A 20,592-nucleotide genomic window follows, 5' to 3' on the forward strand; every position below is an offset into this window, starting at 1 on the left:
GGGAGCCAGCTGGCACCCAGTCAAACTAGCAGCCAGGCACGCTGCCAGGGCAGCCAGCCAGCAAGCGCTGCCACTCGCTCCGGCCCCACCCGCCCGCCGGCCTTTACGCTCCAAGCTTGCAGCGAGGCAGCCGGCACCACGTGGCCTGTCGGGGGAGCGAGGCTGCAGCAGGCAGACAGGCAGAGGGCGGAGGGCAGGGGAACCCCCGCAGGAAGGAGATCCCGAGGCGGGGCAGCTCAACGGAAGGCAGAGAAAAGGGAGATGGCGAGGGGGTAAACTGAGGCACAGACCTGGAAGGTATATGTGGTTGCATGGACCCCAGGACACCCACACACCAGCTACCCTCAGGTAGGACCTGGCAGGTTGGGGCGGGGGGCGGGGGGTGTGCTCTCCCCTTCAGAGCCGCTGCCCCTTCCGAGGCCCATCTCGGCCTTGGACAGGCTCTGCTCCCTACACGCCCTGTGCTCCAGAGGCGGGGTGGGTGGTTAAGAGGCCACATCCTCTCTTCCGTCGTCCTCTGTCCACCTGCCCTTGCCCACTGAGCCCCTCGCCGTGGCAGGCATGCTCTCCCCCAGCAGGCTGCGGGCACGTGGAGCCCCAGGCGGTGCAGGCAGTGTTTGGGGGCTGGGTGGAGGGACAGGCCTCAGCGCTGGCCTGAGAGGGACAAATGTCCTCAGTGTGGCCTAGCCCTGACCCTCTTCCCACTCAGGCCACAGAGAAGCCTCTGGAGCACTCTGGCCAGGGTGGAGGCAGGCCCGCACAGGCTAGGGTGCCCCCCCCAGCCAGGTGGACTCCCCTGGGGCTGCAGCTCGGGGTGGCCGGGTGCCCCAAAGGCTACCAGCCGCTCGGCTGGTGCAGCCGTTGGCTCAGGGGAAGTGAGTGGCGGGAGGCCGTTGAGGGTGCTGTCTGCAGCCTGCCTCCCACCCCACCCTCCCCACAGCCCGCAGGGGGCAGGACAGGGACACCTTCTCCCCGAGCCCCAGGGCAGGTGGCACTGCCCACAAACCGCCCTCCATGCTGGCGAGGTCCCCAAGGGGGGGACAGAGGGGAAGGGGATACATGCCTCCTGAAGCAGAGCTGCCACCCCGACCACGGGCCATCCTTGCATGCAGGGGAAACTGAGTCAGCCAGCCCGGGTGCGCCCGTGTGCCTGGGGCTGGGGCTGGGGCTGGGCCCGGGTGGGGCCGTGGCCGTTATTCCGTTACTTTATTTTGAGGTGGTCCCCCCCTGGCTGTTGCAGGCCTCCCCCAGCCTGCTACCCCACACTCGGCCACCCCCTCCCTCCCACAGACATCCTTCCCAGATGCTCCTGCCAGGGCTGGGAGCCTGCCTGGCCGACACAGAAGGCGGAAGGGCTGGAGGGGCCGGGGGGAGAGGTGCGGAGAGTCTGGGGCCCACCCACAGCCGCTTCGAAGCTCGAGCCAGGGCCCAGCCCCCTCTGCACCGGCTCTCCCCGGGGAGGCCCCTCAGCGTGCAGGGGCAGGGAGCCCGTGGGGTGGAGGTCAGTGTGGGCCAGCGATCCTGCTCTGCCTGCCCGAGGCCTCGGGCCGCCCTGGCCTCCCCACCAGGAACGAGGGCCGCTCCTTATCGCCTGCCCAACACGGGCCCTCCACACAGCGCTCAAGGCCCAGATTATTTTAACAACTGTCCCTCACTTGTCACCTGTCCTGTTTGGAAAACAGCCCCTTTCTTGTTGCACAAAGAGGTTTCTCTGGCTCTCCAGCAGCGCCGGGCGCTAATCTCCCTGCCTGGAACACGCGGCAGGCGCAGTGTGTGGGTGCGCGCTCGGCAAACTGCGGTGCCTGCCGCCCAGCAGTCACTGAGTTACGGCGGTGCCCGTGCCAGGAGCGGAGAGCCCTCTGCGCCCGCTGCCAACAGCAATTACCTCTCTGCGTGCCAGCCAGCGCCGCCGGGCTTAACCCTTCCCAAGCCGCCGGGATACCAGCAAGCGTGGGCCTAGGGCTGCTACCCACGTCGCCGCACCAGGGGGCTGAACAGACCGCAGAGAGCTGGGGACACTGCGGGGAGCTCCAGAGTCCCAGAGGGGCCTCCGGGGGCCTTCCTGCCAGCCACACAGCCTGTGAGTGCAGGGCTGCGTTCCATAGGAGGCCAGGGGCCTGGGAGGGACTCTGCTCATGTTGACAGCTCTCTCCTCCCCACCCCTCCCTCCCGGCGGGCACATCTGGAGCCCACACCTCCCCGAGTCTGGGGAGGTGGGTGCAGCCCCAGGCAGAGGGTGCAGCCCGGCCCCGGCCTGCCCAGCTGTGCTCCACATTTCCTCGGCTCCCCCAGAGCCCCCTCAGCCCCACCTCCTTCCCTCCCTCTCTGCCCATCTGTGCTGCATGTCTGGCTGGGACCACGGCCTGGTGCCCCCCCACCCTGTTTCCAACCAATTACCACCTCCGCCATGGGGGCTTCCTCCGCAGGCCACAGCAGGGGAGCCCCTCTTCTCCCCCCCACCCCGGACTTACCTTCATGGGAGTGGGAGAACCAGATCTGGGAGGTGGCGGGGTGGGAGGCGCGGTAGGCCTGCTCCGAGGGGGCTGGGGCGGGGCCGCTGGGGTGCGTGGGGGCCGCCGAGCCCAGGCTGCCGGTGAGAAAGCTGCCCATGAAAGAGGAGGCCGGAGAGTTCCCCATCAGGCGGCTGCCGGCTGTGGACACGGGGGTGGGGGATGGGGGGGCAAGAGTGAGTCTGGGCAGGGCAACCCCACCAGGGAGCCCTGCCCGGTGCTGACTCTCGAGCCCCCAACTCCCGGGGCTTCTGTCTTCAAATAGCCGAGGGGCCTCCGGCAGGAGAACCCGCCCGCCCTGCCCGACAGGCGCGCTCGGGGTCTGGCGCCCTCCCGTGACCGTTTGCACTTCTGCCCCCCGCCCCTCAGCAGCCAGATGCCAAGCACTGTGTCTGTGGGGAACAAGCTGGTCTGCGGGGGGGGCCTTCTCCTCTGAAGCAGAGCCCCTCTCTCCCAGGCCCCGGTCCCTCTGCCGGGGCAGACCTGCCAGACTGCTTTGCCCACACCTCCCAGAGAGCTCCAGCGTCAGCAGAGGCCCCAGCCCTGCGGGCCCTGCAGCCTCTGCCCACCCCCCTGGGCAGCACGGGGCGGGGGATGGGCCTCTCCCCACAGTGGGGTCCCCAACCTTCTCCCCCAGGTCCAACTGACGGACTCCTCTGCCCAGTCCCAGGTGAGCGAGACCGAAACGAAGGCCGCAGAGGGAAGGATGAGAGAAGCCTGAGGAGGAAGTGAGGACCCGCTTTTCACAGCCGCCGGGGTCTCTCGGGCTTGGTCCCCGATTGGGCGGACAGGCGGGCGCACACAGTCATCTGCCTCCCAGACCCTCTGCGCTTCCCCCGGTAGCCGGCCTCGCGGCCTTCCAGGTCCACCGGCACCCTCGCCACTGCCTCCTCTCTCCCCAAATCCAGTGGCCACGGCCAGGCTGAGCGAGCCTCCCTGGATTTCCATGCCAACCGGGCATCTGCGCTCACAGACCGCTCTCCGAGGAGCAGCCCCCCCGGGCCTGGGGGTGGTTTGGGGCTGCACTTCGAGGGCCCCGCTCTGCCAGCACCTTGTCACCTGTTCCACGGGCAGTGAGCCTGGCTGGGGACCATCCCAGGGGATGGGGAGCGGGGACCTGGGGGCTCACCACCCGGTCGGGCTGAGTGTAGGGGCCCGGTGGGCTTTGCAGGGGCCCTGGGGGTCCCCAGAGGCTGCAGGCCCTGCCCAAGGTGAGTCAGGGCAGCTGTTTCCCAGCCCGGGGGGGGGGGCAGGGGGAATTTGTGAATTTGTGATTCCTCATCCAGCCTGGCGTGGCCCTGGGAGCTTCCCAGACATGGGGTGACTCAGCACAGAGGAGGCAGGGCCCAGAGCAGGGGAGAGGGAGGGGCTGCCCCGGTGGGGACCCTGTCGGCCTCCAGCCCCGCCAGTGAGTGAATGGGACATTACGGAGGAAAGGGGCCTTTCCTGGCGTAGGCCACAGACGCAGGGCTGTGAGCGCTGGCGGGAGCACTGGGCTACACGCTGACCTCTGTGGTGGGTGTCAGGCTGCACGGAGACCCTGACAGGACCCAGGGGCAGGGGATGAAGGTGCCCAGGAGCCAGGGACTTCCCGGACCGCAGGGCTGGGACTGCCATGGGCCGCGGCCAGACCACAGGCGTCCAGCCAGGGGAGGGGACTCTGGGCTGGGAAGGGAAGTGTGGGCCTCCAGGGGCCGCGGGTGGAGGGGCAGGAGTGGGAGGGCGGCCTCCGCTGGGCTCCAGGGACCCTGGGGGGGCCATGCCTGGGGGATGAGCAGGCCTTTTCCTGCCTCGCCCAGGCCGGCCGAGGCTCCCAGGGCTTCCCACCCCCGCACCCTCCCAGGGAAGTCCCTCCCACTCTGCTCCTCCCGGGACGGTGGGAAGCAACCCAGTCCAAGAGTCGGGTCTGGATAAAGGATTTCTCCAGGAGTTCGGCCTGAGAAGCCCGCACCTTGCTCTCTCCCACACCGCGGGGGCGAGGCGGCAGGCCAGGCCCCAGGCTGGGCGGGAAATGCAACTCCAAGGCCTACGGGGCCCTCTGGCCCTCTGGTGCAGAGAATCTGAGGCTTGGCAGGGGTCCCTCACAGGGTGGCCCACCCCTGGGTGCTCCCGCAGAGGTGGCAGGCAAGCTCTGAAGACCCACCACCACGGCCCCAAGGGTCACCCACCTGGGGCAGGGACAGATGGGGAGCAGGCCTGAGGCCCGGGGGGCAGTCTGAAGCTGAAATCCGGGTTGGGGAGGTCCCAGGACCTCTTGGCCCTCTCCCGGGAGACTGATCCCAGCCTTGGGTGGGGACTCTCATGGGTGCCCTGTTCTGATGCCATCCCAGAAAGGGGTCCCACTGCACAGGGGTGTGGGGGGACAGCACCTCAGCTCAGCCAGCCCCTGGTCCTGGCTCCACAGAGCAGGGGACGCACCAATGACAGGCAGTGCTTCCCGCTGTGCCAGAGCCCCTGAGCCTGCGGCCGACCTTGCCCCACACAGCCTGTCTCCTGACCCAGGAGACCTTCTTGGGGACCCTCAGAGAGCTGGTTTCTCAGAGTCCAAGGAAGGGACCCATGCCCCAGAGCGTGGGGAATGAAGGGGGTAGGACAGCGTGCCAGCCCAGCCCCTCCCCCACCCTCTGGCCTTCTGGGCCACCCCTGCTGCTCTGTGTCCAGGTCTCCAGGCCATCTACCTGGGGGCCTTCCCTCCGCTTTTTCCCTTTCACGTGGGAACAGAAGAGCCTCGTCACGCAAATACGATGTCTGCATCTCCACTGTAAAATACACACGAGGAAGGAAGTGGGGTCACTGGAGACCTCAGGCCCAAAGAGCCACCGCAGTGCCCCAGACACACATGCCTCGTCCTGACGCAGCGCCACAGGTGACATTCACCACCCCCGCTGCACACAGATGCCACCCCATGCCCTGAGCCCCCCGAGAGACTCCCTGCTAAAACCCCAGTCTGCAGCGCCAGGTCCCGCCAGGGGCTCCCACACCCCCTGACCTGCAGGCCAGTCCCCCTGGCCCGGAGCCTGTGCCCCAGGGCTCCACAATCCTTGCTCAGAAGGGTTCAGTCTCTTCCCTGCCACCCTGGCCTGGCAGCTTGGACGCAGTTGAAGGTCCTGCAGGCCTCGCCAGGTGGGCTGCGGTGCCGGGTGGCAGGGAGTGGGCTGATGGCCCCCGGAGCCTCCCCTACCGGAGCTGGCTCTCACTGTCACCTCCACCTCCAAGGAGTCTGGAGATGGCAACGTGCCTGGCCAGCAGGGGCATGGGCAGACCTGGCTGCCGCCTCCCCAGCCCCTCCCGCCAACCAGTAGCCAGCCCCAGACAGAGCGTGAGCAGAGGCGGCCTGGGCCCTGGCCAGGGCTGGAGCCTCGTGGCCAAGTCTGGCCGGGAACTGGGCTGAAGGCTTCTTTCCTCTTGGCAGGGTCTTTGCCCATGGACTGCTGCTGCAGGCACCGGCCCGGGAAGGGACAGAGGGAGCCCAGAGCAGCAGGGGAGGCCAGAGAGGTGCTCGGTGAGGACAGCCCTGCCCCCGGCTGGGAGCCCCAATCTTGGAGTCATCCGCAATGGCCCCTCTCAGACCAGAGGCTCTACAAACCTCACAGTAACTGCTTTCACGCAGTCCCGAACGGCAGGCCCGCCTCGGGGCATTGCTCGTCTGGGCTCCGTGGTCCCAAGTACCTCGGCTGGGGTTTGAATGAGGCTTGTCCACTCTGAGGCTGCCCCAGCCCTCCAGCGTGCACGGCCCAGGTGGCCGCTCCCCTGGGATTCTCGATCAGTTCTCATCACAGAGACGGCACATGTGCAGGATGACCTCAGAGAGGGGCCTGGACGCGGGGTGACGTGTCTGCGGGGCCAGACGCAGGCTGCTCTGTACTGCACATTCCGCACAGCCCCCGGTGCCTGGCCGGCCCAAGCTGGGGTTTGCACCCCCAGACACAGGGCTCCAGCACCGCCCGAGCTCTGCCTCATACCCCACAGAGGCCTGGCCTGGGCGCCGGGCTGGCTGAGAAAACCGCTCCAGAGGCCAGCGTGCCCGGGAGGGCTGGTTGACACCGCTGCCCCCCCCGCCAGGGCCTGGCTCCTCAGGCACAGCCCCGACCCCGAGCCCCATCTGACCCCAGGCCCCAAGGCCCAGAAAACCCGGACTGGGAAACAGGCCGTCCCTGGCCCCTGGCTGTGGTGGCCGCTTCCCTCACAGCTGCCCCACTGGATGGGAGCTGGGCTGGAATGCCCTGAGCACCCCGAGAATCTCAAGTGAGCGCCCAGCCCACCATTTGCTCACAGGCTTCTGTGTAGAGACGCAAGCGGGAGGCGGGCAGCACCAAGCTGCGTCGGCTCTGGCACAGGTGGCCCCACATGGCCAGGCAAAACGGAGGACAGCTGGGTCTTCCGCCACTGACCTGTTTGCCAGGCCTCCCTGCCATGGCCAAGAGCACAGGTGGGGCTGGGGGAGCCGCCAGTTTAGGGGCCACTGAGACAGACCGGCAGCAACATGGGTGGCCCTGGGCCGTGCACCTGAGTTTGGGGTGCCAGTGCACCCCAGGCCTGGGGGCCCGGGAGGTCGGGTGCCCACAGGGCCCCTGCACCACCCTCTCCATCCAGACCCCACCTCTGCACTAGGCTGTCCTACGTGGGGTCCCCAGGAAGCCTGTCTCCTCCCTGTGACCCAGGCTGAGGGCGGAGGGGGCAGAAGTGCGGAAAGATGGGCAGACAGAAGGGCCTCGGAGAGCTGGGCAGATGAGCATCTGCTTTGCCTTGAGTGAGCCACAGGGACAGCAGCCTCCCTTTCTGGAAACCGAGATGTGTTGTGAAGAAAAGGTCACGAGAAGTGAGGCCTCCCTGTGGCTTCTCGGAGCCTAGCTGACCCGGAACTCCCAGGGCTCCCACCCTCCTGCTCATACCTGCTTGGGCTCCCCACCTCCCTCAGGCCCTGCAGGGCTCACCTGGACACTGGGGACACCCGACTCCCTTGGGGCCATCCTGGGTCTCCCCCAGCACACCAGGGGCAGCTGAGACACTGGAGGGACGGGAGGTCTGCTCCCGAGTGTCCCTCCTGTGCTGAACCTGGCCTCGAGGGAGCTGTTGAGAAGAGGAGGCAGGAGGAATGCGTAGTCACTGCATGGACCTGACCACACCCCTCTCGTTCAGGACAGGGAACAAGGAAGGAGAGTGTCCTGCTGGGGTCCAGCCTTGGTCCTGATGGACGATGATGGAGAGGCCTTGGCCCAGGCTGCTGGAGAGCAGGTGGGGGAGGGGGACAAGGAAGGGGAGACCGGGCCCTGGAGGGAGGGGCTGCTCTGGGACTGCCACAACAGGGACCTCAGAGGCCGTGCTACGCTGCTGCCCACAGGGCCCGCTCTGGGTGTGCTCGAGTCTGGAGGCTCGATTCCCAGATCCACCCGGGAACGGTCCCAGCTGGGCTGGACTCCACCGTTGGCCTGGGCACGAGATGCTCGCACACACACATGTGCAAGGGGCACAGAGGCGGCAGAGTGGTGGTGCGTGGGCACGTGTGGTGTGTCTGAGCGTGGCTTCGTGGCTAACAGTGTGGACACGTGGCTCTGAGCATGCACTGCGTGGCCGACCTGGCTCTCGCGGGAGGGGCCTCAAAGACCTGCTTCCCAGAGTCAGACTCCCACCAAACTGGTCCCCTTGCTGGCCCAGACCCTGGAAGAGGCTCCTGGCCTTCGGTTCTGTCTGCCCTCGGGGTGACATGGGAGCGGGCAGCAGGCTGCCCGGGTCCTGCCCGCCTCCTCCTCCAGCCTGGGAGGTGGGGGTGCATCCAGGCTCACTAGTGGTGGAAGGGAATCTTAGCCTCTAGTCTGCACCAAACTATAGCTCCAACACTCCCAACCCCTGAACCCCATGCTGCTCGGGAGTAGGCCCCCTCCCCAGGCCAGCTGCTCAGCCCCCAGCCACCTGCACCTGAAAGTAGCTCCAGGAGTCGTGTGCATGCCGGGGGACAGCTGGAAGGCCACGTGGCCAGTCCCGCCTCCCCACACGCAGCCCCCCTCCGCTGCAGCGGAGAAGCGGCTCAGACTGGCACAAAGCCCTCTCTGATAGGGGACACCCCCTGCAGGGCCAGCCTTGCTGGGCAGCCTCTCCAGGACCCCCGCATCGTCCAGACCTGGGGCAGCCCCCTCTGGCTGCAAGCTGGCAGCCCCAAGTCGTTGGCCTGTCCAGCACCATTCACTCACTCGGTCTCGCCAGACGCAGGCCCTACCCTGCCTCAAGCTAGCTGTCCACCACCGCGGCCCTAGGAGTCCCTGAGCGCTCCTCCCAACGATCCCGGCTGCAGTCCACAACTCCGAGATGGTGGCTGGACAAGACAAGGAGCCTGACACAGGCACGGGGAGAGAGGAGGGACAGAGAAACGGAGGAGGCAGGAATGTGAAGCCGTGGGGGGCCTCCTGGCCAGCCCAGCCCTAGGAGGTGGGGGCAGCCCAGGGTGAGGGGCACCCACCCAGAAACATGAGCGTGTCACGTGGGAAGCCCCTCTCCAATGGCCCAGGAGAACCTTCCAGAAGCCCGGGTTGGCCCAAAGGCAGCGGTTCTCAGGCCATAATAGGAAAATTCTGTGGTCGCTGAGCCACCCAGCCGACAAACGTGGAGGCAAGATGACAGGGGAGGCCCAACCACCAACAGCCCAGAACTAATAAAAGAAAAGGAAAATCGGATATAAGTCTGGTTCTTATTAAAAGGGTAAATTTAGTCCTTTGGCTGGGCCAAGGGGCGGCCCTCGGACTCGAGGCTGGTGGTGACTCAGAGGGCCCCTCGGCCGGGGGGTCTGGGCAGCAGCGGCTGAGGGCCGCCCCCTCTTTGCTCTCTCCTGCTCTTCACGCAGCCTTCCTTCCCTCACACTCCGCCGGCGGGCACCCAGCACCTCCCCCTCCAGGACACTCCTGAGGGCAGGCAGGTGGCCGAGGGGGTGGAGGTGAGGCGTGGGGAGGTGGGCAGGGCCGGTCACACCACCCCCGAACGCCCCAGCTGCAAGGGCGGCCTTGGCTGAAGCACGGCGCTCCCCTCCCACCATCTTGGAAGAAGCAGCCGCACGGGGGTGGACTCCGTGGGCTAGACGCTGCTCTTCTGCCCCTTGCGCCCCGGGCCCAGGCCCCCGGCCCCTCGAGCTTCCCCTGGGCATGCCCCATCTTAGCTGCGGGCAGACAGAGGGCCAGGCAGGTCTGCTCACGGGGTTTGGTCTGATGGGGTCACGCCAGCACAGGATGGACCCCGATGGAAGGCTCCATGCCTGTGGGTGCTGAGTTTGCCCTGCTGGCCAGCCCTCCCCCATCCGCCAAGAGGACCAGCCGTAGCGTCCTGCACAGTCTGACACTAGACAACCCCATGAAGACGACGTCATTGTCTGCATCGGGCAGACGCCCGAACGTTGGCACAGCGGGAGAAACTACGGGGTGGGAGGCAGGTGCTGGATGAAGGCCACCTGAGGTCAGGCTCACTACCATCTTGTGCAGCCCCCCATCCCGGGGGTCCGTCCATCCGTCCGTCCATCCATCCATCCATCCATCCATCCATCCATCCATCCAATTATCCCTCCCTTACTGGTAGTCACAACCCCCAGACCAAGGTACACAATTAGTCCCTGTCCTGCCACCCCTCACCCCTACCTGGAGCCCACCCTCGTACGCTGGCCTGCGTGCCGGCCGTGGAGCAGAGGGCATGTGGGCTGCAGCTGCCGGGGCCCCAGCCTCTTCACCCCACCACCCAAGCGTGCTGGCACAGAGGCGCTTCCCTCGGCGCCCGGAGCCAGACAAAAGCCTCCCCGAGTCCGGCCTCTTGCTCCCGCGGGTTCATAAACCTCTCACCCCGCCTGGAGGCCGGCAGGGTAAGGGTGGGGCACTTAGAGGCACCACGTCTTCCCAGGGGGAGGACGGCTGGCAAGATCCTTCAGAGGACACCCCGCATCCCGCCCCTGGTCCAGCCACAAGGCCCAGAGGTTGGACTGGCTTGGGTGGGCGTGGAGGGATCCGAAGACCCATCCCAAAGACCCCTCACGACGCTACAGGATGAGCCAGGCACCCCGCGGGACAGGCACTGGTGTGTGTCGGTGAGCTCTGTGGTGGCGGGGCAGTGGGCAGGGACAGCTGTGCACCCTTGGGTCATGACCTCCGGCCGTGGGATCAGCTACCATGTTGGGCTGGGAGAGCTCCCCCTGGCCCCTGCAAGCACTCAGGCCAGCTTCTGCTCCCTTGTGCCTGAGAAGGACCAGGGACCAAGGGCCTGACTCCCAGAACAGGGCTGGCTCCAGCTGCAGTGTCCTGGCGTGGGGTCAGGAGGGGGACCCGAGATTGCCACGGATCACTGCGTGGACCAGCCTCTGGTCTCCAGAGACCAGTACCCACTTTCTTAAGAAGTTCTGTGGGTCTCTGCTGCCAGGGCCAACTTTCTGTCCTTGTTTCCCCGACAACTCCTGCTGGTACGGTTCGATCCAGCCACACCGGGGCTCATACTCCAGGGCTGCCCCTTCCGGGAGAACACGTCCCTTCCCCACTCCTTTATCTCTCAAGGCTCAGTTTGCACCCAGCCTCCTCTATGAAACCCAGCCAGACCCTGCACAGGGCCCTCCATTCACCACCCAGCCATGCCTCCAAGCCACTAAACACCCATCTGGCCCCCACAGAAGAGGCCCAGGGTCAGGGGTGGGCCCCGGGTGAGTCCAGGGTCCCAGCAATTCAACCCGATAGAGAACAAAGCAACAGCGATGGGTTGACCTGGGTGCCCCAGAGAGCAGGGGCTGTGGGCAAAGTGTGGTGGCCAGAGGGACACCAAGATGAGGCCACCTGACCCCGACTCCCCTCGGAAGCTGGTCCTGCCTCAGGCCTGGTCAGAATGCAGCCACCGGTGGGCCCTGGCAAGGGGCCGGCTCAGGAGGGGGCCTCTCAGCTGCAGGGCTTTGCTCCTGGCCGGGGTGGTAGGCTTCCCTGAAGGAGGGCAGTCCAGCAGGAAGGGCAGAGAGTCAGGGAGCATCCCCGTGCAGGAGAGCCTGGGGACCCAGACAGAAGTCAGGATGCGCACATGAGAGCCAGCAAATGCTCTGTGGGATGTGGGAGATGACGGCGGGGGGGTGGGGGGAGAGATCGAGGAAAGGAAGGGGTCTAATTAACGAAAAATGCTGTTTATTCCTCAGTGAGATTGCATCGCTGTGCGGGGGTGGGGGGTGGGAGTGGGCAGGGAAGGGGGGCCCTGGGGCAGCCTGCCAAGCCTAAGCCCTCGGCCGCGCGGAGGCCTGTAGGTGTCCTGCCGAAAGAGCCGAGGTGACTCGCCCAAGAGCCTTGAGTGAGACCAAATCCCCAGGGGGCCCGGGGAGGGAGCCTGGATCTGGGCCTGCCCAGCACCCAACACTCCTAATGGCCGGCCCGGGCCTCTCCTGGCAGAGACTTCCAGGGAGCCCGAACTTCTGACGGGACACCCCTCTGCCTTCCCCACGGCCTCTCAGTCCCCAGGGCCAGAAGCAGGAAAAGGCCTGGCTCCCCCCGGGGCTGCCACTGGCTCCTGGCGGGAGGCACAGACCCGTCTGGGCCCACGGTGCTCGGCCCACAGTGCTCGCAGGGCAGCAGGCACGCGTGGGCGCGGGATGGAGCGTGCCCTGTGGGCTGTCTGCAGCTCTGTAGCTCTTCTAACAGTGCGGCTAGCATGACAAACCGCCCCACTCCCTTAGCAGTACAGAGGGAAGGTATTCTCTCTAGAAATAGCAAGCCTAAGGAGAAGGGAAACCTCGCTTCTCAGAGGTGAAACTGTGGTGTTCCTGGAAATCTTGAGATGCGAGAAGAGCAGCTCTGGGCATGGGGGGACCACAGCTCACAGACCTGAGACCCCAGGACAGAGGAGCAGCCCTGAGGTGGGAGGGGTGGCCCCCAGAATGGGGCCAGATTGAAGGCCAGCCCAGGGGAGCCCATGGGGGATCCGGCCTGGGGCGGCTCCACAGGAATTTCCACCGGAGGGAAAACTCAGCAGTGTCTAGCCCTATGCTCCCCGGCTCCCCAAGGGCTGGGGCCTGCAAGGGGCCAGGGCTGGAGGCACTGGGGCCTGCGCTCCCACGTTGCTCGCCATGTGACCACAGGGCAAGCAAGTGGTCTCCCTGAGCTCTGCCACCTGGACCCTGTCTGCCCCAGGGGACTTGTCCCTGAGCCTAAGGGCTGATCCCCTCACCCCAATTCACAGCCTGGGCTCCGAGCAAGCGTTGTGTGCAGAAAAGACTGCTGCCGAAGGAGGGAGGGGCCTCTATGCCGGGCTATCTGGACAGGGTACGTCAGGCGCAGCCTCGGGGGGTCGAGAGGCCACAAAGGCTCCATGACCTTGGGCTACCTGTCCAGTGGCCGGCAAGTCTGTCCAGGGTCTGCCCTGGACCTGCGGTGATTCCAGGGGGGCCGGGGCGGGGTGGGGGGGACCGGGTGAGCCCAGGGCCCCTGCTGACATCCCCAGGGCAGGCGCCTGGTTCAGGAAGAGCAGGAAAAGTGCTGCCCAGACCTCACAGTGCCGCATCCCTGCCACCCAAGCCTCAGCCTGAGCCCCGGGCTCCGCTGCCCAGTGAAGCTGTAACCCGGCTCATTCATTAGACGAACAATGGCTGAGAGTGCCCGCCAAGTGCGGGGTCGCCACCCCCTCACCGCGGCCCAGCCTGGACTCGGACGAAACCACAGGCCAGGCACCCTGGCCTCCAACAATGGCCCTTGGATCTCTCAGTGACCTGCACTGTCCTCGAGGCTGTTTTGGGGCCAAGTTGCTGGCCTGCTGGTGGCACATCTTGAAGCGGACATCTCACAGGTGGTCCGAGGATGCCGCGCTCCCGCAGACAGTGCCCGGCCCGCAGGGGAGCAGGCCCACATTTGTCTGGGGCCCTCCACGGAGCAGGCAGCAGGCTTTCGGGGGGGATAAGCCAGGGTGGGGTCGCCGTGAGGAAGTGATGACAGGGTTGTGGAGCAAGGAGGGGACTGAGCAGGACAAGAGGGGACAGAGGCTGAGAGGGAGGGAGTTCTCCAGTGGCTTGGCCAGGCCCCATGCAGGGAGCCCGGGAGTGTGGGTGGGGGGGAGGGCACAACCCCCAGGGCCTCCAGCGGGCCAGCTGCTGGAGGAGAGTAGTGGGCATGCCAGGGCAGTTACAGCCTCAAGAGGGGTCCAGATTGAGTGGGGCTCCCAATGACCCCTGACCCCTGACCCCTGGTATTCATGCCTTTATGTAATCCCCTCCCCTTGAGTGTGGGCGGGATTAGACTCACTTCTACAGAACGGTAATCCCAGTCAGCCACCAGTAAGGAACCGAGGCAGCCATGTGGGGGAGCTTGGAAGGGGGGTCCCTCCACAACCGAGCCTTGAGATGCCTGCAGCCCTGGCCAACACCTTGACTCAGATTCCTGACCCACAGACAGTAGGAGATAATAATGTTTGCTGCTTTAAGCTGGCAAGTTTGGGACAATTTGTAACTAATACATGGAGAAACCATGGAATGTCGGTGGGGAGGGGTTTTGCTGCATTGACAGTGGAGCCCAGAGCAAAGAAGGAACCTTCAGGAAGGATGGGGGAGGGGAGTCAGCAACTCAGCACAGATCTGCTTCTGCAGAAAAGCCAGAAACCCAGGTTTATGTGGGAAGTCCCCCCAGCCCCACCCTGGCCAGATGGCAGCCTCCTGACCCCGGCGACAGAGACACACAGGTGCACCCCCGGCCCCCGCGCCCCAGAGCCAGCTTCCCTTCTAGCCCAGCCCAAGGTCACCTCAGCCCTTGCCCACCGCAGGCACCAGCAGCCGCGGAGGTCCCTGTGTGGGGTCTCGTCTTGGCCCCCTTCCCTTGCGTCTGGCATTCCAAGGACCGTCTGCCCATCTCCCACTCAAGGGCCCTTTGAACTTCATCATTCTGGACTTCCACTCAGTATTTGTCATCAAGTCTACAACAGGTTATGAAGGACGGGGTAGCCTCATACACGTCTTCCCAACTTTTCTCAATCTTATCTGTATTCACACACATTAAGGACTTTTTAAGAGCTGGCCTAAAGATGCATTACAACTTAATTTAGATTTAATTCTAATGTTAATTTAAAATAAATTAAAAGCTTATTTTTAGGAGACCCAAAGGGATGCAAAAAGTCTCAAAAAGGGGACTGGCTTCAGGCAAAGTGCCCACGAGTGACCTGCTGGCCGGGGTGGCTGGGGCACACAGCTGAGTGGGCAGGACGGCTGCCCCACTGGGCAGACCCGGCAAGTCCTGCGGGCACCAGAGTCCAGCTCCCCCCCCTCCCGTGCACACTGGCCAGGGACAAAGCCGTCTGCTGTCACCCACCTACAGGGTGCCACTGCTGAGGCCAGAAGGTGGGTGGGAGCCCCAGTTCCGCCCTCACCATATTCACGTCCAGGGACCGAACCCACCGCCTGCGGGCCGCCAGGGCCCCAGGGAGAGCTGGGGAGCAGGCGTGGGGGGTGCCCTGCGAGTGCAAGACAGCTTCTGGAGCACACGTGCAAAGGCTACGGGGGTGCAGGGACGGGGACCTGAGCAGGACCGGCACGGGAGGGTTTGTGGAGAAGGACCTCAGTGAGATGTGCAGGCTGGGGTGGAGGCAGAGGGGGTGTGAAGTCCCAGAAACCACCAGAAGCTCCAGGCTCCCCCTGAGGCAGGTGGGTGGTGGAGGAGAAGGGGAGTCCGGGATGCCCCCAGAGGACACACACCTCCCACCCACCGCCACCTGGGGCCACCACACAGCCAGGCTGGGGCGGCCAGCAGCCCCGCGGGGCCTCCCAGCAGATGTGCACGGGTCAGGTCAGCAGACAGGCTCGGCTTTGGGGCTGCCCACAGAGAGCCAGAGGAAGGAGGGACGAAGGGAAGGAAGGAAAGGAGGAAGGAGAGAGGGAGGCCGGCGCTGACCTCAAAGCTTCCGGGCCTCTGGTGCTCAGTGAAGATCTGAGCGGCAGAGGACAGAGCCAGCCCGCTGTGGGTGGGTGACCCTCCCCCTTCCGCAAGACTTCCTCCCTGGGGGTCTCCCCAGCTCCTCTGTCCTTGCTGAGCCTCACTCTCATTGGCCCAAATCCACCACAGATCTGGGCACAGGTGTCTGTCTGGGGTCAGCGTTTGGGGGTACAGACAAGGGGAAGCAGAAAGGAAGCTGGCCGGGGAGTCCCGCTCAGGCCCTGCAGGGCACATCCACGGCGGGGGAGGGCTGGGGGGCCGAGGATGAGGCGGGTGGGCCGGGACAGATGCACAGGGAGAGGAGAGACCCCAGGCCCACTCATGGCTCAGGGCCGGAGTCCTGGGACCTGTCCCGCCAGCATCCCTTCACGCTCACACAGAGAAATGAGAGGTAAGAGAGATGCTCAGAGAAGCATTACCCCCCCCCACCCCCCACTGACCCGCCCAGGGACCTGCCCCAGGTCATCTGCCCGAGGGCCCCTGGGGCCATCCTGCCTCTGGCCTTGGTCCGCTCCCTGTGGTCTCCAGAGAGAGGTGCTCAGCAGCCCCACTCCATCTGTAGGGCTTCCGGACTCTCAGGCCGCCCTGCCCAGACCCAGGGTCTCCACCTCCATCCCCATGATGTCAAACCTGGTGAGAAGCCCCAGACACATCTGCCGAGCCCCCAGGCCTACGGCCCCCAGAAGCAAAAGCCAGTAGGAGGAAGACGGCAGGACCCCAGGGCCGGGCTTCAGAAGGCAGAAACCGTTCTCTAACTCTGTGGCCAGACTAAGGTCTCAAGACCACAGGACCTCTAGACAGACACCATGGGGAAGGGCTGGGGGGACTGTGGCCCGTGAAGAAGGGCCCCCAGGAGGTGCCCCCCGTGCCTCCTTGCCTGTCCCCTGGGAAGCAGCCCTCCTGTGAGACACAGGCACCAGTCAGTTTCTCTCCAGGCCTCTGGGCACATCCTGGGGCTGGGACGTGTACAGGTGTGTGTGTCCAGCCAGCTCTAATGGGCTCCTAAGGGACAGAGCAGGGGCTACCCGCTGTCAGAAGGCCTGGATAAGGCCAGTCCCGTCATGCACACCTCCCAGGCCAGGCATCGAGCCAGAGAACCAGGAGCCAGCTCCCAGGGCCCGAGGTCCAGAGGGCAAAGTGGCACAGTGTGAAGGGCCTGCCTGCCCGGGATGGAGATGCCGCGGAGGGCAAGGGGGGAGACCCACAGCGCCTGGCCTCTCCCTGCTCCCGTGTCTCTCCGGTGCCCTCACTTTCCTTTGGCTGGTGGCCCCCACCACCCCCTAATGTCACCGCTTGCACCGCCGTCCACAACCACCAGAGAGGAGAGGGGCAGCCGTCCCCAGCTTCCCTCCTCACCGGCCAGCGCCCTAGGACTCAGTGAAGCCTCTGGCTTCTGCCCCCAGCCCCTGCCACCAGGTGTGACACTAACAGGGGGACAGCTCTCTCTGCCAATCTGTTTAGCGCTGACATCTTTGAAATGTAGCGCACATGGCTTGGGAGCCTCTGCAAATGACAGAAGATGCTTCTGGAAGGTGAGGAGATGCTGGCCTGGCCCCTGGGAGGTGTCCACACAGGCTGGGGACACGCAGAGGGCACTGCCAGCATGCATGTCCCAAGGACATGCTCAGGTTTTTCGTGAACAGACCCAGGGTCAATGTGGACCCTGGCGCGTCTCCCACCCCTCTCTTCCTAAGTCGGTTCTCCCAGAGACGGTCCTTATCTTCCCTTTTCTCCAATGAAGGAGTGAAATTGCAGAAAAACCAAACAAGGCTCTCCTCATACCCACAGGCTCATGCATGCCACCCGAGCGTGGCACACACACCCCCTCGGGACCCCCACCATCCTGGGTGGCCCAGCTCTGGCAGGAATGAAGGGATGGAGGACGCCCCAGACTCAGGACCCTGCAGCCCCTAGGGGAAGGGCACCAACCCCACCAGCACTGGGCCGGGGAGCTGGGCCGGGGCTGCTGTGTGGCCTGGGGGCACAGGGCACCCAGGAGGTCAGGGCCGGGAAGCCACACAGCACATGGGACAGAAGATGGGGTGGAGGCCCAGGGAGGCCCTCCTGGGAAGGCGAGGTGGAGTCCGAGCAGAACGTGGGGGCACATTCAGGGCTGGGGGGCCTGGGTAGAGCTCCTCGGCAGAATCCCTGGGGGGCTCTGAGAGTCCGTGAGGCCAGGACCGGTGGGATCAGCTGCAGATCGGAGCCAGAACGTGAGAAGGTGCAGCCTGTGGGTGGCTGGGCGCCGATGCGGAGTCCTGGGAACTGTGGGAACTCCGTATGGGGAGCTCTTCCTGCAGGGGGGCCTGGGGTCTCCAGGGGTCCACAGTTCGAGAGGACACAAAGGAGCTAAAGCAAGGCGCACAGCTCATCAGGGCCAAGCCCTGCAAGTGAGGGCCCCAAGGGGGCTCCACCCTGGCATGGGCCCCCAGAGCTGCAGGACAGAGCAGGTGGCAGGAAGTGGAGACACACCAGTGGGCGCTTTCGGGCCACCGGACAGCGGGCTCTCCCAGGGGCGCTGGACCGGGATTCCTTGAAGCCTGCTTGGGGGTGAGCGTGAAGACCTGCCCGCGAGCACAGGCCAGCAGGACGCGACCTGCGTGCATGCACGGGGGCACACGTGAGCTCAGCCAGTTGATGTGCTGGCCGCGCCCGTCGGGGTCTGCAGGGGGGGCCTCCGCCTCTGCCCACGGGGGGACGGGGGTGTGCCAGGAGGCAGGGCCCGTCCGTGCCTGCGGGGGAGCCTGTCACACGGGCTGCCGGGTGGATGCAGGACGGCAGCGCAGGCCCACCCCACTCCCACCACCGCGTCCCCAGTGGGCCTTCTTCTCACCCTGCACGGCTGTGCTCCAGCACGTGTCTCTGCGATGGAAGGGCCACCCAGTGCCTGCCCCTGGAGTGGCCTACGGAAGTCCCAAGGAGGAAAGCCCCTGGCTTCCCCAAGGGCCAGGCCGAGGGGCCCAGCCAAGACCTGCCTTCCCGGGACGATGGCACGGGCAGTTCCGTCCTGATGTAATTCACCTCAGGACTCTGTCTTGGCGGGGTGCCCCAAGAAGGCACTGCTCCCAGGCCGCCCTTGGGGACCCCAGCCAGCTGCTTAGAGGCGTCTGTGGACAGCACACCGGTCCTCTCCCCTCCTCCCCCATTTCTGGAAATTTCCAGTGGAAAACCAAGTTCCTGCCCTGGGGAGGGGGAGGGGCTGCTTCATCTTTCCTTCCGGTTCCAGACACACAGTGGGTCCCCCCCACAGCCTCAAAAGCATTTGCATGTAAAGACACTGGACTCTTTGTTGGGGGGCTGGGGAGGGTGACAGGGGGAGGGAACCCAACCCACCTGTTCGTTCCCTCCTCCTCCTCCCCCCACCCCAGGTCAGAATGAAAAAAACCACTTCCTGGCTGATACCATCTGGAACCTAATCGCCCAGACAGCTGCCACGGCCCTCGATTGCCAGCCCCTGGCTCCCCGCTCGGGCGCTGGACGCCTCCCCGCTCGGGCGCTGGACGCCTCCCCGCCAGGCCCGCGCGGCCCCGCGGCCATCGCAGCGCCCCCCAGCTCCTCCAGCACGGCCCAGGTCCCCCGTGGCCTGTCCCCCGGCAGCCGCTCGCAGGGCCACGGGAGGCAGTGATATTATATATGGAAACAAACAGGGGCGGCCCACTGTCAAACAGACCTGCGTGATCTAAACGGTATATTATCCCATAAAAACGTCAGCGGGCAGAGTGTCAGAACCGAGGTGGAGTGCAGCCCCACGCGTGCGGCTCTCGAGGGCCCACCTTCTCGGCGGGGCTGGGGGAGGGGGGGGCCGCAGGACAGTTTCTAGACGCCACGTCCAGGCTTTGATTTTGTTGCGATCCCCAGTCTTTGGTGTGAGAAAGGAGGCCCCAGAGGTAAATGGGGACCGGGGACCCGGGAGCTGTTCCCTGGTGGACGAGTGGGGGTGGGGGGACATCAGAGTGAGTCGCCTATTTGCCCAACAGGGTGCGAGCTGGGCACCCTGACACCCCGAGGCCACACGTGGAGAAGGTAATGTGATGCCGCAGGAGGACCTGGCGGGGCGGGGGGGGGGGGCTGTCTCCACGGGGCACCCGGAGAGGCCACCCCTCCAGGAGGCTGCCGGCGGCCGCCGCTTTGAGAACCTTCTCTGGACAGGTGATGATGAGCCAGGCTGTCCTTCGGAGGGGCCTAGGGTGTCTGTCCCTGGGGGATGGTTTCTTCTCAGAAGCTGCCAGAAGTCTCTCCCAGGCTGCATGCAGATCAAGCTGGCTCAGGCAAGGACTGACGTGAGGCTGGGAGAAGGCACCACGCCAAAGCTGTGAAGGGTCTTCTCGTGGGACTCCCTGACAGAGACCAGCCAGGGGGCCAGGCAGGGCCCTGGCATCCCTGCCACACTGGCCCTCGAGGAGGAGACCAGGGCCCCTCTGAGAAGGCCATGCTGAAGGAAGGCCCGAACTGTGGGCTGAAATCAGGGGGAAGGGGGCTGCTGGTGGGACTCCCCAGGGACTCTGGTCACACCAATCAAGGCAGCTGCCACACAGGATCCAGGGGTGCAGGGCAGCTCCCCACTGCTGGGGCCCAGAGGCCTGTCCCAGGAGGCAAGCAAGGGGGGCTCCAAGGGGGTGGTGACCAAGGCCCCTCTCTGCCCACCTGGAAAGCACTCATTCCCAGCACCCCCGGCTGCAATTCTCTTGGTGCTTAGGAATCCCTCCCACCCCCTGGAGCTGGTCCAGGGGTATCCTGGGAAGTGTAGTCTTTCAGGAGTTAGGAGGGCCTGCAGGGATTTCCGGGGGCGGTCCACTAAGGAACAACCGAGGAAGACACCAAAGGGGATTACCCTGACCCTAATCCCTGGATGGAAACCTAACATTCCTGGAAGTGGCTGAATGTAGACATCTGCTGCCTGAAGACACCAGCCAACGCTGCAGTTCCTTCCTCGGGTCTTCCCACAGTGGCTTCTCTAGCCAGCCGACCGAGCTCTTATTTTGGTGGGGAGACCTGGGAACTCCCTAGAGAGGAAAGACCTCCACCGAAGTGTTCCCCCCCCCCAACCTTCTCTGACCACTGACCGCAGACACCAGGAGAGAGAAGCGCCGGCCAGGGGACGCGGTGCTACCTGCCCAGCTCTCGCCGAGGCTGCCGCACATCCCGCACACTCCGGCACATTATTTATGCTCACAGCCCGC

The 20,592-nt window shown here is 65.4% G+C and overlaps 1 protein-coding gene across 2 annotated transcripts in view; it reads right to left on the reverse strand.

Annotated features, from left to right (window-relative positions):
• The window catches only part of LOC103665990 (BAH and coiled-coil domain-containing protein 1), a 62,758-nt gene that overhangs the window by 36,129 nt on the left and 6,037 nt on the right, over positions 1-20,592 (reverse strand). For both annotated transcript variants that reach the window (XM_040640031.1, XM_040640030.1), the window contains exon 2: positions 2,472-2,651. In XM_040640031.1, the coding sequence (XP_040495965.1) occupies positions 2,472-2,651 (180 nt within the window). The remainder of the gene's footprint in view (positions 1-2,471; positions 2,652-20,592) is intronic.

This window comes from Ursus maritimus, unplaced genomic scaffold, assembly GCF_017311325.1.
Source record: "Ursus maritimus isolate PB19 unplaced genomic scaffold, ASM1731132v1 scaffold_24, whole genome shotgun sequence".
NCBI lineage: Eukaryota > Metazoa > Chordata > Mammalia > Carnivora > Ursidae > Ursus > Ursus maritimus.